At 39.4% G+C, this 17,996-nt stretch overlaps 1 protein-coding gene across 3 annotated transcripts in view; it reads right to left on the bottom strand.

Annotated features, from left to right (window-relative positions):
- The window catches only part of LOC139982692 (NACHT domain- and WD repeat-containing protein 1-like), a 36,478-nt gene that overhangs the window by 5,511 nt on the left and 12,971 nt on the right, over positions 1-17,996 (bottom strand). For 2 of the 3 annotated variants that reach the window (XM_071995736.1, XM_071995738.1), the window contains exons 7-21: positions 17,144-17,280; positions 16,022-16,111; positions 14,641-14,724; positions 14,012-14,029; positions 13,605-13,751; positions 12,955-13,112; positions 11,280-11,494; positions 10,181-10,410; positions 8,360-8,518; positions 7,406-7,535; positions 6,435-6,641; positions 5,505-5,760; positions 3,828-4,125; positions 2,466-3,228; positions 752-1,120 (exon numbers count right to left, since the gene is read on the bottom strand). In XM_071995736.1, the coding sequence (XP_071851837.1) occupies positions 752-1,120; positions 2,466-3,228; positions 3,828-4,125; positions 5,505-5,760; positions 6,435-6,641; positions 7,406-7,535; positions 8,360-8,518; positions 10,181-10,410; positions 11,280-11,494; positions 12,955-13,112; positions 13,605-13,751; positions 14,012-14,029; positions 14,641-14,724; positions 16,022-16,111; positions 17,144-17,280 (3,261 nt within the window). The remainder of the gene's footprint in view (positions 1-751; positions 1,121-2,465; positions 3,229-3,827; positions 4,126-5,504; positions 5,761-6,434; positions 6,642-7,405; positions 7,536-8,359; positions 8,519-10,180; positions 10,411-11,279; positions 11,495-12,954; positions 13,113-13,604; positions 13,752-14,011; positions 14,030-14,640; positions 14,725-16,021; positions 16,112-17,143; positions 17,281-17,996) is intronic. The other variant, XM_071995737.1, reaches the window with a different exon arrangement.

Genomic DNA, 17,996 nt, shown 5'->3' with positions numbered 1-17,996 from the left:
CACCTATAGACAACAATAGGAAATCCATAGTAGCAGACTGGGGCAGTAGTAACACTTACAAAACCAATACTGTAACAATGCTTTGGGTGGTTGATGTTCTAATACCTATAGACAACAATAGGAAATCCATAGTAGCAGAATATTACAGTACTATCACTGTATAAACAAATACTGTAACAATGCTTTGGGTGGTTGCAGTTCTAACACATATAGACAACAATAGGAAATCCATAGAAGCAGACTGTGACAGTACTAGTAACACTGAAAAAGAAATACTGTAACAATGCTTTGGGTGGTTGCAGTTCTAACACCTATAGACAACAATAGGAAATCCATAGTAGCAGACTGTTTACTTGCTTTACAGCCAGTAATTTTGCTCTCTCTGAATCTATTTCCTTAGTTGACATTTTGGAAAAAAATTTGACCGGTGCTGTGGACGAGTGGATAAAAGCAGCGACATTTGTAGCAATGAAGCTTAGCAATCGGGAGGTTCCAGGTTCGATACCAGGCTGGGTCATAGTAAGGTGGGTTTTCATCCAAGAGCAATCTACGGTTTTCCCATCTAAAATGACTTTCTAACTTGAAATGATTCCAAATTTGAGTTAAAATGTTGAATTGGAAGCCACCCAACGTGTAACTTATAATCCATAAGTCCCTGTGGGTTTTTCCCACAGTTGTGGTTGCTTGAGCGTCGTAAAAATAACTGCTGATATTGATTATTATGATTGAATAACATCTCTTGTGTACTTACCCTCTTCCCATTGGTAACGTTGATCACGTAGGCCTTGCTGTCGCTTCTGAAAGCGTATAACACCTTGTCACCGTGGGACTGAAGTGACATGCACAGCGATCTGTCTTTGTGTACTCCGACCTGAACAAACTCCCTCTCGAATATCATCTCTACCTCTTTGCTCACGTCCCAGGCTCTGATCACGTTTGACCCGCTGAAGAAGGCCACCATGTACTGATGCTCCATGCCAGCGGAGGACACTACGACAGGGTCAATGAATTCATCGATTGAAGTCACTAGAGAGCCGTCACTGAAGTTGTAGACCAGTATGACATTGGATTGAACCACAGCGACAATTTCAGAGTTCAAATAGAGATGAATTCCTGTAACCTGTGAAAGAGATATAAAGGAAAGATGTATGGATGAATGTATCTCTTCCTTTGTTGATACTCGTATCTACACATCATGTGAGAGTGTTGTGGTCAAGTGGTCAAGGCAGTGGACTGGTGATCCATGGATTGCAGGTTTGACTCTCGACCAGATCATTACGTTGTGTCCTTGGGCCAGGCACTTAACCTCCATTGCCTCTCTTTACCCAGGTGTATAAAAGGGGACTTGCCAGGTAACTTCTACGTATAGTTGCGTGCGCCGGTTTGTGGCTGCACCCTATGGGAAGTCCCCCAGGGCACACGTAGATGTAAGCGCACTGTAGTGCCCAGGAGGGATTGTTTGAATTGTCCACACTTGGGTGTTTGGGTGGGACAAGTTACTAATGACAAAGGGGTTAGTGTTGTAGTGTAATGTGAGGGGGCCTTGGCCTTGAACAAGACTGTTAACCTTTGACTTTAACATCATTCACCTTCCTCTACGATACATTTTTACAACTCAATCTACTCAGTTCAGTATTATTAAGTGATGGAACTGAAAGCTGGCCGCACACTGCCCGACTAAATGCTGCCTGACTGGACTCAACTGTTTTCTGTTAAGGGCCTTCATTTTGGTCACATGGAAAATTGGTACCCCAGTGATTCGTTCAAATTCTTGAAACTGGTTCAGTTGTAGTCTTGAACTGTCCGTCCCACACTGACCGCCATCTGGGTCTGCCAGTTGGGAGAATGCTACATGTTGAGTGTCCTTGACTCAAGCCAACACGACTTAAAACTCCTGATCAGTCATGTTGTGAGCACATGCACACTGTCTGACTATCCATGATTTTAGATGTTACGATGATCCAGTTGTGTGTGGTCAATGTTGTTGCCAGCCTAAAAACAGTCTGCAAAGTGACTTTCAACACACATATTCTAAACTATGTGTAATTACCGATTAATGTCAATCTACTGAAATGTTGTCGCCCAGACACTTTCACATGGCTGGTATATGGACAAAGATTTTTGGGGATGGAAATCTTCAAAATTGGCTAAACTTTCTGCATTACTTTCCATAAAACTCAACTAGTCATACAAGACAAGGAATCAATACATTGTTCTCTTGTTGCTTTGTCATTTTTATGTCATTTCAGTATCCAATGTAGTAAAGCAAAGTCAAAGATTTATGAAATTCAGTGCAAACAGCTATAACATTTTAACTTAAATCTCAGTCATTTCGAATTTTTTGCAATTTTGGGAGAATGATTTATTACTACATTAGACACAACAGAATCCTAAAACCATTCCCAGAAGATCTCTGCAAGGTCATATTTGTCCAGAAAATAACGAAAAAAAAATTGTTGACTCACGTTTTGTCCCGTTCCAGAGATTGTCTTCAACACCCTTCTCGTCATCAGATCCCACAGCTTGACGGAATTATCCTTCGAGGCCGTCGCGGCGAGGAAACCGTCCGATGAGACGCATACCGCGTTGATGTGGTCGGCGTGACCAGCCAGCAGGTCGTACAATATGCCACCCGGTTGTGCCAGACAACTCACAGAAGGGATGAGTGCAGGACTACTGGGATTATTGGCCTGGTTTATCATCTGTACCAGTAAGGGGTACTTGACGTTATCCACCGCGGACCTGGGTTTACTGTCCATGATCATACGGCTCAATCGACCGGCCAACTGGGATGCCAGCTGGTTGGGGTCGTGCTTCAACGCCTCCTCTGAGTAGAGCAGGGTCTCGCTCAACAGCCGGAGCTCTGGGTCGTTTGGGTCGATAGTGAGGGCGCTGTGCAGATCATTCAGGACCTCCCTGAAAGAAGTGGCTTTCAGCTTAGTTATGTTCCATTCAAAGTCAAACAAGATTTCCTTCTTCAAGACGGCCAATTGATTCGATTTCAGTAGGTGGTGAGGTAACTCTTTTAGCTTTCTGAAGTTGTATAGTACCTCCTCCCCTGGTCCGATGGATGCTTGGTATTCCAGGCTGACCCTCTGGCGGTCGATGTGCCTCTCGGCACCAGATTCACTTCCGGGGTATGGCTTCCTCTTATCTGCCCATTTGCTCATGTAATATTCTGCTAGAGCAAAATGATAGGATGGCGCTTTGTCTCTCATATTAAGATATCTGAAAGACAAAATCGTAGACATTGCATACATTGCTTCATTTCTGACTGTTGCTTGCTACTTTTGTTCCTCCATTTTTGGGGTCATATTAAGAAAATTCTGAAATACAACAAAATGAGATGCATCTTACACTCTAAGTTGTTGTTTTTGTTCATGGTCTTGGCACATACCAAACAAAACTTTGGGGCTATAAGTCACTCCTTAGCTACAGCACGAACACAGGATTCTTCAAACGGATAATCTATTTCAAACATAATGCAATAAAGTAACCACCATATGGTGTGTAGGTATGGCAAAATATTTTTTCCAACTCATCTCCCGCTCCCCCTCCCTAACAACCTCTCACACAAATCTTGTACTGCTCCAACATATTGTGACACAAACACAGCTAAATCTGTACCATATCACCTTATCAGAACAAAGTCATGGTTAGGGGGGGGGGGATGAAAGACCCCAGCCACATGCCTCAAAGCAACCTCCTGAAAATGAACAAAACAACTTGATATATATCACACATTTTTCTGACAATTCTGAAGAATAACACCAACACAAATCGGATGCCACTTGTCATGATGTCAAACAGAGCTTGCTGGTTGTTACCTCTCAGTGGCCGCATGTCTAAATTCTTGGTGAGACCACCGATACAGCCACACGCCGTCCATCTTAAATGTGGTCAACCACGGCTCCAGATCCTTCATTAACCTGCATAGCAACCCAGGTGGGAAATGCCAGAGCCGTGTTGCATTGTGGGTGGTGACATCCACCATCACCGTGTCATCCAAGGAAAGTAGGTCCTCCAGCTCCGTCCAGCTGAGACCAAATTCCGCTGCTGTTAAGTAACCCAGGGCTCTTCTCACTACAGAATCGCCATGACTATGTTCAAGTTGCACAAACGTAGCTTTTTGAAGAAACGAGAAGAGAGGAAAGTTTACAGTTTGATCAGAGTCAGTCATGACACTTTACTCAATTAAAGGTGTTTTGAACTTGAGACATGTTAGCATGATACTAGTCTGACACAGTCATAAAAAAGGGCTCTCGTCGTAACCAAAGCAGGAAAAAGACTCAGATCGGGTTGATTTTAACCTGATTGCATTTATGTGATTCTTCTTCATGTTGTCTGGTGACTCCATTTTCTTTTCTGCTTATATGGGTGGCGCACTTCTAGTTTATCCATAGTAACAAATACTACATCTCTCCAGTGTTTATATCCCATCGTTATGTATGTTATCTGTACTGTTTTACAGATCTGTGAATCACAGTGACACAATTGCGCATAGAGGGTTTTTTCGGCGCGTGAACATGCGAGGTGAACTCGCATACAAATGGGATGAGTAATTATCTAGTCGCCACGGCCAACGAATAAAGTGTTTTAGAAAACAAAGGTTAAGCACTTAAAACAAGTTTAGTTTGAATTGAAACTTTGTAACAACTCTTTTCCTCAACATTTACAAACAAAGCAAATGTGCTACCAAATGAACCAAATGTATATGCAAATGTTTATGCAAATGAATATGCAAATGTATATGCTATCAACTCACTTTACCGTCATGATCTGCAGTCAGGGACTGCAACCTGTCAAGTTTTGCGAAACTAGACAGGACGGATATGACAGCGCCCTCAGTTAATTGCGAACCTGGCTGGAGGGCACCATCGTCACCATATGGTTGGGGAACTTTTCAGTGTTCATGTTATCATTACCTTTATGAGGTTTTTACGCTTAAAACAAAATTCACCGCAGAAAATAGGAGCATATATCACATTCTAATCATAGACAATCTCACAAGACATACATGTGGCAAACGATTAATTCATCGTACACAAGAACTTTGTTCATTACTGTGCAGGGACCAGCAAGAAATCAAAACAGTGGAATTCTCTCTCTCCTCACTGCTATCAAAACTAACATCTTTGAGATTGATTGACTGACAAAAATATGGATAGAAAAAAAAAGAATGAGTGAAATCATTAAAGTCTGCTCGAAAACATTTTTTTTTTGGCAAACTGTTCATATATAAAAAATATATATATTTATTAAAATCTTGCAAGTTTTTTTAACTAATGGAACACTTTTACATCTGTTAATGTTTAACGATCCTTCTTTGGAGCTTACGTTTAAAGGTTTATCAAGATTTGCAACTGGACAAGTTTGGGAAAGAGCTTAGCTTGGTTGGGAGGGGATGGAATGAATGATGGGAGGGGATGGACGTAAGATTTGAATATTCAGTGATTATGACCATTTAATTTAACATTCAAAGATCAAAACGTAGTTAATTTTACCATTGACAAGTTTCCTGAGTTCGTTTGGTAGATAGGTTTCCCTCTTCTCCGCAAAACTCCTCCATCTCGAGGCTTCATTGCACAATAACATAAGAAAGAGTGGGTTTGGGTTCACCTGACACATCTCCATGGCAACCGTATGTTGGGTCTCTGTCAAGGTTCTGTCTGCAGTAGTCAGTTGGTAGTTTAGAAGAAAGGCAATTTCCTTCTGGGATAGCTGAGGGATGGCGAGATACTTGGCACTGGGACATTGTTTCTAGATTATAGGAGAGAGAGAATATATTAAACAAATTATTTTCAAAAATGGTAGCAATTTACTGACTGCTAATGATGGAAATTTTTAAGCCTTGCTCCATGTAATTTATAATGCTGATTTGAACACAGACAAAAAAAGGAGCACCCCATGTACAGTTCTTCAAATTTTTTTGTCTTACTGCTTTATTCAGTTGTGAGGAATCAATATTTATATCTAACTATATCTGCTATTTAGGACTGAAGATACATGTGTTTATCTTCATATAAAGACATAACCGTACTTCATTATTAGAGATAGGTGCAAGTGAGTTTCAAAAAAATCCAAAGGGCTCTAGTTATCATGTATTTATGCAAACTGTCGGAATATTCTTCTTAAGAACTTTGTCCTTCAACATTTTCCTTCCCTGCAGTTGGTCAATATTTACAATTCAATACATAAACCTACTCTGAAGCAAATGTATATAGAAATTCCTTTCGTATATAGTCAAATTCCTGAATATCATGCGGAGTTCATACCCAAATTCAAAAGTGAGTGAAATCTAGTTTCATAGCAACTTTTGCAATTTAGAGTTATCATAATCATAAGAAATAAAACCCAAAAGTCAAAGTTTATTTTCCAAAGGTTTCCAGGTCAAACCTTTCTCTTTGTGCTATTATTCTTTTTAAGACACTCACCTTTATTATCTTTAAATCATCGCACTCATCACCAGATTGAGTTGTCAGTATCATCTTCACGTGTTCAGGAAGGGTCTTTGGCAGCCAGCTCAAATCCTTTCTGTTCGTCTGTATTTCGTCGAGTCCATCTAGTAACATCACAAGGGGATTCTCGGATGAGGCCGATCCTAATTTCACCTCGAAGTCGTTCACCACACCGTAAAAGTCCTATAACGGACATAACAGAATGCAGCGGTTAGTGAATGGTGATGACAAATACTGCAGAAACTAATGGGAAGATGTTAGGTGTTAACTATTTGTCGTGGAAACTTAAAAGCTAAGTCCTTCATTTTATAGAACTTGGTGGTGTGTTTTTCTTAGGTTTTTTTTTTTGGGGGGGGGGCAGCGGGGTAATCGTAGTTAAGGAACATGTACCTCTACATCCCCCAGAGGTACTCACAATGTGGTCCGCAGACCAAATCTGTCCCCTTACAGATAACAATCCGGTTTCTAATAAGCTAAAGGCAAAACTAAAAGCACTAATAGTTACATCCAGTTGGACTCCTCTTGATAAATACAGAATATTCTCACAAATTGACTGCATCAAATGTTTCGTTTTGTCTCGATCACAAATCTCTCAATTTTACAATTGATTTCATTATTCCTGCTGCGTATTTGGTAAAATGTCAAAGTAGCAGCTGATGTGTTCGGATCGCACCTCTATTTTTTCTTTTAACTGTTGCCGAGGCCGGATCATATCACAAGATTGTTGCAGGATTCAACGCAAAATGTAGCTTTGTCTGAAGCACTGAGCGGACACTTATCGAAACACTCGACAAACACATATGCAAATGAAAGAGAAATGAATACTTGGCAGAGGTGTTCGAACGGTTATTCTGAACACTTAATGAAGGAATACTCAGTGAAACACTCGCATAGTGTTTCACTGAGGGTACTAAGCTCTTGGAATTACGCAGTGAACTCAAACTTACCTCTGGAATAGTGGACTGTTCCAAGTCGTACAAGTGACAGATCTGTCGGCAGATACTCCCGACGAGGGCATGAGTATTGCAAGAGCTTGGAGTAGCACCGACGAAACGGTACACGATGAAGGCAGGATGGCTGAAGAATGAACATAGCAAAAACAACTGGTGCAAATATGCTGTTTACTTCAAATGGTGACTGTTAGGAGGCAGAGTTGGATAGCTAAATATTCTGCTAAAGTGGACTGACTCACTACAGATAGTATTCACTTTACATCCCTTGAAAGGTCAGCAGTATTGACCTTAAATTTGACCGAATCAAAAAAGTCCAGATGCGACATAGACTAAGTCCCCTTAAGCGCTACTCAGTGGAGAGTGGACTAAGTCCTGTACGCGACTTAGTGATCTTTGGGAAACCGGCACTAAGTCCTACCCACTTAGACGCATCTTAAGACCACTAAGACGTGACTTAGTGCATTGTGAAACAGGGTCCCAGCAGTATTGGCCCGAAATCTGGCCATATCTAAAAGTCAAACAATGGTCACCAATGCTCCACAAAACAGTTCTACTCAAACTGAGATATTCCATTGTCAGCTTTAACACTCCTCAATGGCTTGGAATAATGCGGAGGATCAAATACTATGGGGAAAAATACCTTTGAATACTTCTAGCTTTTTAGTGTGTGTTAAACTTTGTGGTCCACACTGATGCCTTGTATCATAAAGAAGGAACCCTATCGAATCAAAGGTTTACACATTAAATTAAACAAAAATACAAGAACAATATCCATGCCATTCCAATGATCTGGCTATACAAGATGATATTTCAATCCACCATAACTACCCCTCTCTTCAATTGTTATTGACCCTTCCACTCTACTGTACTTATGGGTACCCACGACTTCCTCCAGGAAGCATCAACCACCCCCTTTCCTCTATACTGATGTGACTTTTTCTTTCTTACCTATCCATCCACTTTGGCAAGAGTTCCAGGGACTTGGCGATGATTGAAGATTTCCCGATTCCTGGCTCTCCGTGAAAGACTAGAGGTTGGCGAAGGTCGGACTGCAAATAATCTTTCACTTCCCGAAGCGTCTCCTTACGGCCGAAGAAAGTCTTACATCTACACCAGGCAAAAGGACGGTCAATACCAAATGTTTAGCATTATGAAATTGAAATGTTAAACTTTTTGCAAACCATCTTCTTTTCATGAACTTTTGCCTGACGAGTGAAGTATGAAGCTGTATCGCAATGCCATCATCAGCCTAACTTTCACCAAAACAAGAACCACCGCCGACAACGACATCACCGGCATATCATCATCACCACCACTACCACAATCATAATCTAAACTACGACATCATCACTGGCATAATCAACAATACTTTCAACACCTCCACCACTATCATCAATATCACATGAATGCAAACCACCATCATCAATGATCTACATTACCAGCAGAACCTTCACTGTCATAACCATCACCATCATAGCACAACGAGGGAAAGAGCGTTAAATAAGAACCGAGGAACATTATCGATGATACTTTTATGAAACTTCTATTGACGAAATTTGTTTGCTCCTGTGATGTCCTAGCACAGTGTAACGTTCGTTGACACATTGGGCACACCATAATATTATTACTACTGATAAATAAAATGTATCATTGCGTTTAAGCATCCAGTGTAATCACAAATACTTTGAAAACTTTTTCACGCGTCGCTTTTGTTCAAAAGCTGTTATGACTGTTCAATTAGATGATCATTGCGCTTAGTGTCCATTGTAATCACCCACAGCTTTTTGTTGTTGTAATAGCACAACGACTACCAACATAATCACCGTTGTCACCGTCTATCACGGCTACTCTCACCGTCACTACTACTACCACAACTCAATCACCTTCACCAACAACAATGACCACCATCATTACAACCATCAACAGTGACATATCAAACAATATCATCACATCCATCAAAATGCTACTCATTATCACCATTGTCACCGTCTATCACGGCTACTCTCTCCATCACTACTACTACTACAAAAACTCAATCACCTTCACCGACAACAATTACCACCATCATTACAAACCTCACCAGTGACATATCAAACAATATCATCACTACCATCAACACAATGAATGCTACCACATACATTACCAGCAAAACCATCACCAGTATATCACCCCTCTCCTATCTCCGACCCCCCCCCCCAACAACATCAACACTATCACCACCATTCCCCTGAACGATAATAATTAAGACAATCTTCTCCAGAAACATCCCTCCCTCTGTTCTAACAATCTTGACCCATCCATTCCCCACACCCACCTAACCCCAAACAAACCTTCCTCAACGACTGTCTGTGATATTGATACTCACCTGGTCTGAGACAACCTCCCCACACCCACCCCCACCCTAACTAACCTTCCATGACTACTGCTTTGTATTATCGATACTAACCTAATCTGAGCAAACCTCCCCACACCCACCCGCACCCCCAACAAACCTTCTATGACTACTGTTTTGTATTATCGAGATACTCACCTGGTCTGAGCAAACCTCCCCACACCCACCCCCACCCCCAACAAACTTTCCATGACTACTGTTTTGTATCATCGAGCTCACCTGGTCTGAGCAAACCTCCCCACACCCACCCCCACCCCCAATGAACCTTCTGTGACTACTGTTTGTGATATCGATATTAACCTGATCTGAGTAAACCTCCCCACACCCACCCCCAACGAACCTTCCGTGACTATTGTTTTGTAATTATCGATACTCACCTGGTCTGAGCAAACAGGGCATGCTGGGCAACGTCTTCATATAGAACATCAGTCGGGATGACCTTTGACTCCTGATCATTCTCAAAAAAGCGTTCTAACCTGGACCGAAGCACGTCGTGGCAAGCTTGCGATACATTATCCAGGTAAAGAGAGTGGGTTCGGTCCGACTGCCCCGAAATTCCATCTTTATGCCAACGAACGCTGACCTCTTTAATGTTCTGCTCTCCTACCTGTATCCAGTGAGAAGTGAAAACAAAACATGAAATATATGAAATGTGATATTATTCCTAATTTAATGGGACAAACAGCCTTGTCATTAATTTTGTGATCACTGTTGTTGATTACTTGATAACAACATTACTGTGAATTTTATACATCTCTAGGTCAAACCCACATCCTCATTGCATTTTGTATCATATTTCTATAAAGATACAACTAATTCTTTACATCAAAATGTAACAAGCTGAGGTATTTAATTTATCCCTAAATTTCGTCATTTTGTGACTCTGGTGGATCTGCCCATATTTGTGTCCCTTTTTTTTCCGGAATGGGGAAACTATGGAGTCAATCTTAACGACCTTGCAAATGTCTGAGATGGACCATGGATTGCAAAGTCATCACAACTGTAAAGTGGATCCCAAAGTCGGAAACTACTATCACTGTTAGATTCGCCCAACACGGCAACATACAAAGACGTTGTACTCAAAGCCGAAGCCAAGTTGAATTGATCAGTTCACACAGCCAGAGTCTATGCATGCTTAGTTCTTCAATACCGCCCTCATTACTGTTCGGGGAAAATTTCATACTGAAGTTTTGATTTGACAAGAGCAAAGAAAAATTTGGCTAGAGATGGATTCACAGTAGTGACCTCAGGATAAAATTAATTGTCATGGTTGTCATGGCAACAACATTCTATCTTATGATCCACAGTTTGGAGGCAACACAGACACTCTTACTGCTACACCAGGCCTTCACCTGCACATTCATGCAGGGTCAACCATAACTCAAATTCTACTGAGTAAAACATGTTTTCATTTTTTACAAAACTTTGTTTTACAATATCCTTAACACTTTGATAGTCGACATTCTTAAAACTGACCACATTTGGTAGAACGTCGTATTTCAGATTCTGTACTCTCTCGTAGCTGGGGTCGTCCACCTCCGACTTCATCTGAAGGAGGTCGATGTACTCTTTCGCCGTAAAATCTTGAAGGTTTCTCCTCAGATCTGGAATGTTTCTGTTTATGACGTAGACTGCATCGCTCTTGGCCGGCGCTCCCATCGGGAGAGCGGTCCTTAGTTCACTCTCGGGTACTAAAGGAGAAAATGGCGAGCAAGTTGATGGAGATCCAAGGATACCTCTGTTGGCCTATTCCTAGCGACATTTTCAAGATGTTTACCTTTTCTAAATCTTATATTGCACAATTGGTAGAATGTTATGCTTTAAAGAGATAATTCGATGCTGGACAATGTGACACTTAAATGGAGGAGAAAAACAAATGTACACTGTAATAGTTGAAAACCCAACCACAAATATCTCGTCCCTAACGACAGAACCCACGTCGTAGCCGAATTAGCTGGTGATATGTCTAACGTTACACTATTATAAACAATTAGGAAGATCTCTTATGTGAAGACTGAGTAAATTAATTATGAGTATGTTTCTGATGAGAAGATATAAGTAAAGTCTCTTGGGAAATACTTGAGTAAATTAAATTATGAGCAAGTCTCTCGTGAGAAGGCAGTCCAATATCACTCTCGAGCAAATACAGTAGCTCGTGAGAAGATCTCTCGTCTAGATGTGTGTTGTTTGTTTGAATGTTAACTTCTTTAATTAGATAAAATCTGCATAATTCCAGGAAGTAGATCATAGTACTTTTGTGATGTCATCATGACAGATTTTCTTCAATAGCTTTAACACAATTTCTCATTATAACGTTATTGTTGATTTATCCTTGAAATGTGATACATTAGTTTAGAAGGTTTGCTTAGAGTTCAATGTTATCTTGAACAATGAGGTTTGTAAAAGTTACTCCTATGACATTACTTTCTTTAGCAGAAAATAAAGTTGATTTTGTATTCTTGCAACGGCAGAGTTGATTTGATGGTAATATAATTTTCACAACTTCTCGGCCTTTCGGCTAAGATCATGTGTAGTATCTGTTCCCTTTCGAGGGGAATAGTGATGCACACCTGACGATGATCACACAGTCACAGTCTCAATGCAAGGGGACTGGGGTTGAGAGCGGATCAGTCGTTTGGTAGTTGTCATGCCCAGGTTCTTTCCTGGGTGACTTTACTTAAAAAGTATATAATTTTCACAACATAAAAATCGCTTTAAACTGCCATTTGATGGTAATAATTATCTGTCAGAACTTAAAATTACTTTAATCCATATTCCTTGCATGACTCTGTTAGAAAGGGATAATTCTTGAACGATATTTTGGTTCTTGTTTAGCCTCATGTCCCCCCTTAAATAATTTGGAGCTTAATCTGAAAGGACAGCCAGCTGTAACAGTGGTTAGGTTTAGAGCTTTCATAGCCTACCATAGACATTGTGCAGGTTTTGCACTGACATAACTAAGTTTTCTCAGCTGCATGGTATCATATAAAATTTTACTTTCAGTGAATGACTGAACTGTCATCAATTTTGTTGTATAGCAACACCAGGTCATGCAGAGGAGATTAGGATTAGTGAATTGCGGAAACATTCTTCCTGCCATAATAACAGAATGGTACGATCCTCGACCTTTGAACTGATATGCTTTTCTTACATGTTTCCATTAGTTCTGTCCATCTTTCGGCGGTGAGCACTTTCTCCGAGAGGTACTTTTTGATGATGTCCAGGAGTTGTTTGTAGATCACCGTCCACTGGTTCCTGGCCCTCTGTTTCTTAATCTTGTCACTGCTTGTGAAATCCCTCAGTTCAGAACTGTCGCCAAATAGATATAAAAGACGTTAATATCATCATTATTCCTACTGCAGAATCACACGTCCCATGCAAACAAAAGAACTGGCATAAATGTCTAAGTGTACAACATCTACAATGTACCCCTGTACAGCTTTACCAATTAATACAAGAAGCAGAAGGAGTGGCCATCCATATTAACCATAGGTTGCATTTTTCAGCTCTCTTGACTTCTGCAAACACACTGGTGAGTTTGGGAGAGTTGATTTGTTCACACCTTGCCATGTCTGCCTTGATCTGATAGTGATTTGGCTACTAGCTGTGTGATGAGTTGCATAATAGACGAATAGGCAGCTCAACTTAGGTTCGAAAAGATTTGACTGATCACTCAGCTAACCTACTGGAAAAAACCTGCCCTGCTGTACCAATGGCGGGTTTTTGGATGCAACCTATAGCTAATGGACACTTTCGCGGTATGGAACTACTGACTGCTGTGTACTCAGAGGACCTGTTTACCTGATATTCTGTAGGACGTACGCTGGCGGGAGCTGATTCAGGTCTAACTTGTACCACGTTTCCATGGCAACCAAGTTATCATCGCATTCCTTTTCAGCTGCTTTCTGAGCGGTGACTTCTGGGTCTTCCTTTGGCTCTGAATGATCTCTGGAGATTGAGAATAAAATAAAGAAAATTATAGCTAGAAACTTCTAATGTATATATATGGCATTATTATTTACTATTGAAATGGCTTACTTGCACACCGACCCTCCCACCCCCCCCCTCCCCTGCATTTGTTATGGAAGACAATGGAGTTTGACATTGTGGGAAGTAGGCAAGATTAATTTAAGTTTACTACTGAAAAAACAACCAGCTTCATTTGTAACCAATATGTAACTTGCAACAAAATATTTCCCAAAACTCACCCATAGACAGAACTTCGCCTGTAACGGAAATAAAACAAAATGAAAAAACAAGGTAAAAATAGAAGATTTTTATTGTTTTCATTCGATAGGTTTATCTCCTTGTAGCATACTTGTTCTAGTCATGTACACATCTCTAGAATTCTAGTTTTTTGTTTCCTAATAATTTCCTCCTTCACATCTTTAATTGTTTTTATCATGCAAATTATCCTACAAATGTTAGTCAAAATTTTGTGACAAACAGTTTTATTTTTCATTGTTAATACAAACACACATGAAACTCAAACAATTGGGAATTAAAGTGAATACCAAAACAGCATGCTAACATTTCTGTTTTGTAATTTCATACAATGTTAGTTACATATTTCAGATGAAATTGAAATGTAATTTCATGAAATATGAGATGGAAACACAATGAAACAAAAAGCACAGTTCTGTGTATCAATTGTGAGATGTGTTAATGAACCAATTGGCATGAGTGCAGCAAGCAGGCAGTTATAATGCATCCTCTGAGAGTTTAAATAGACAAAGCTAGGAGTCAGGAGGCAGGAGGCAGGAGGTAGGAGGGAGGAGGGAGGAGGGAGGAGGGAGTTTATGCTTAGTGAGTGCCTACAAGGCATGGCTTGGCTTACCGTTTGGAGACCAAGTTGGCAGCCTTCAGCGACTTCATCATTTTACTGACACCAGTCTTAAAACCGGTCTTACTACCAAATGACCTGGAGATGGTATGTAATGTGAATATATATAGATATGCAAATGACGTGTTAATGACATGCAAAGCAGGGTAGACTGATATGGCATTTCTATCAAGGTTATGAGTTACGAGTGGGGGAAAAAAGGATAATTGGGGTAAATGTTAGCGAAGGGAAAAACAAAAGTGATAAGTAATACATGCATATTGATTGTAACAGGAATTTTACACTCAAGCAAAAGTAAACATTTGTCAGGTTGGAAAGAGATATTTTGATGATATAAAATGATCTTTTATATCGAGGAATATACCGCACCAGTTTTGAGAGCAAAAAGTAGGGTGTTGGTGGGGTGGGGGGGGGACACTAAGCTACCATTGAGAAGATGTTAGAAACTGTAACTATGTTAGGAAATAGTCCTTAAGTAAGAATACATGATTTACAAAAGACATCAGATAGAGCGAACTTTAACAGTACAACTCAGCACACCATATTTACCCAATTAAATGGTAATTGTTAATTAGAAGTAATAAACTAAATGAAACCCAAATGCTGGCAGCAACAAACACATCAATGAAAATGTGACACCTAGAAGCAGGATTTGATGACAAACAAATTTGCAATGCATTCTTAATTAGGGAAAGAAATGGTTGGGTAACAAAAAAGCAACACAGGTTGTTTCAAAAAGTGGTGTGGTTGCAGCATAGAAATTCACTGTTATCAACCTAGGTTGTATTCTGTACCACCTAACAATAACCATTAAAACTGCCTACAGGTACTTAGGCTCATCAATGAAAGTGGCTGGATTACTTAGTTTAACATGTAGAACCATTAGGTCAGTTTTCAGATGCAACAGAAAAAATTCAATTAGGAAAACAACAAAACACAATTTGCTCTTTGCCTCAAGTATATAACACGTTTTACAAATTTATTACAAACTTTCGAAGGAACAAATGGTGTTGTTGAATGTCAATGTAAATAACAATGAATGTAAATGAAAATGTAAATGTAAGTGAGAAGTTATCAGAATATGTTTTGGTTGAGTTATTAAAAGTTATAAAACAATGGTTTCACCTTAAGTCTATTACTTTAGCTGACATCTTGATCCTAATAGCTGAGGGCTCCAGAGATTAAGCATACCTTTCAAAGCTGGATATCTGACCACAATATAGCTGTAGAAACATTTCCCAGCACCCATTTTGGTCTCTCTTGGACTAAACTATAAATAGACTAAAAATTCTGCCTAAAATTAACCTCCCTATTTGACTAGCCACCTCTAGTATTGCAATTTAAGTGATGAATATTCATTAGGAAGATTGCTCACCTTTGTGACCTTTGACTTGATATTGACATACGCCTGCTAATGAGGGTGCCACCGTCCTCAACACCGAGGCCTTTGTTGTCGAGCGACTCACTGAGGGAGACAAACAGAATCAATGGAAATCATTAAATATCAGAATTTCATCGATTCCAGAGCACAACTCCATGTTTAACGTAGCATTTTTTTTTTGATATTCACATCAATAATTTTTCCTAATCTACGGAGTATTTCTAAAAAACAACATTGCAATCAATTAAGCTTTTAAACACACCCCTTAAACTTTTACAAAGTGTGAAATGTCAAAAAGGTGGAAATGAGTGAAAAATGTTAAAAGAATGTGATCATACATTAATCCAACTCAGTTCTCAATACGTCATCGAACAGAAACTTGTATATTTAATGGTCGATCAAAATGCAAACTGCCAAATTTTCTTGTCAATTAGCTAATGAACTACTTGGTTATGAGTTTTTTTTTATCAAAAACCTTCAAACTGATTAAATTGATATAACAATGTGAATGGGAAGGGAAAGAATGGTGCATAGGAATAACAACAAGATTTGAGAACAAAATTACAAGGATGTCAAAATTTCATATTTAATCATGAAATATAAGAGAAAATATCATTGTCTGTCTCATTAATATTGACCGATAATCAAAGAAAGAACTATTGAACACAAGAATGACTTTGGTTACAGAAAAACAGGAATGGAAAAAAAATAATAATATTGTAGAACTCCTAATTAATATTGGATCAACGATCATACTGAATGGAGTTATTAGGGAAAGATGAATGTAATTTTAAATGGAATGAAAGACTATGATGTATGTAATATCAGCTGATGCCAGTGCACGCTGAGAGGATGACCTTTAACACTACGGCAATGGAATTTTGCAATCTCACAATCTCTCAGCCAGCTAAATCCTTAAGTAGTTAGAGATTAACTATGATAACTACCTTAAAGTAGTATGAGATACTATCAAGGCAAATTTTTGCTATCCTAAGCAATGAATTCCTAAGCAACAGCATCTATATGGATATTTCTATTACAAGTGCAAATCATGGACAAACTTACATTGTCATATGTCACAACATAGATTATTAAGAATGCTGTTTCAAGACTCACATGGCAGCCAGTTTTGTTTTCCAAGCAGCTATTAGGGCATCTTTCTCCTTCTTAATGCCACAAGTGATTACAGAAAATTCATCTGGGTTGAGTTGCTTAGGTAATGGCTGATAGCCTAACTTCTGTCCTACCATCATCTGGAATAGAAAGAAAACTTCAGTAAATATTACCATGGCAACAGCTGTTATAATCTATACTGACTTGTGTTAAGTTCATTACAAACTACATAGCTTTAAAAGTCAGTCTAACAGATAAAATTTGGTTGACCAGTCTGACCTACACAAACTTCAAAGGTAACCATGGCAACAGCTAAAACTCTATGCCACCAGCTTGTGACAACCTTTCAATACAAACAACAGCATGAACCGCTTTATCAGATCAAGATGGCTGACCTACCTAAACCTCATGGCTACTACTAGATGGGCTCTGTTAACAAAACAATGTTACCAACTGATGATTCTCCACCAAACAAAGGCTAATCCAAGACAGATTTGTGGCCTACTGGTCTGTCAACAATGTTGGTAAACACAATTAGGCCCTAATGCAAATAATTCTGAGGATGCTACCAATTTATAAACAGAACAGTTGACATTTCGTTACAAATAATTAGGAAAAGAAACTACATCAACTGGGGTGAAGGAAATCACTTTGCAATAAAACTAATAGGGTACATGATTACTACAAAGGAAGTTACCTTTCAGTAAATTTTCCTTACAGCGGACTTCTTTCACAAATTTTTTTCCGGTGCTGTTTTGATACTAAATTCCCATTACAATTTAGGTCGCCGTTAGAGTTAACAAGTTATGTTTTTATTAAAGTAATAAAAGCCCAAAAAGATGCTAGAACCAACTTG

This window comes from Apostichopus japonicus, chromosome 16 (genome assembly GCF_037975245.1).
Source record: "Apostichopus japonicus isolate 1M-3 chromosome 16, ASM3797524v1, whole genome shotgun sequence".
Taxonomy (NCBI): domain Eukaryota; kingdom Metazoa; phylum Echinodermata; class Holothuroidea; order Aspidochirotida; family Stichopodidae; genus Apostichopus; species Apostichopus japonicus.
The sequence above is the reverse complement of the archived record's forward strand: the minus strand, read 5'-3'. Positions and strand labels throughout refer to the sequence as shown.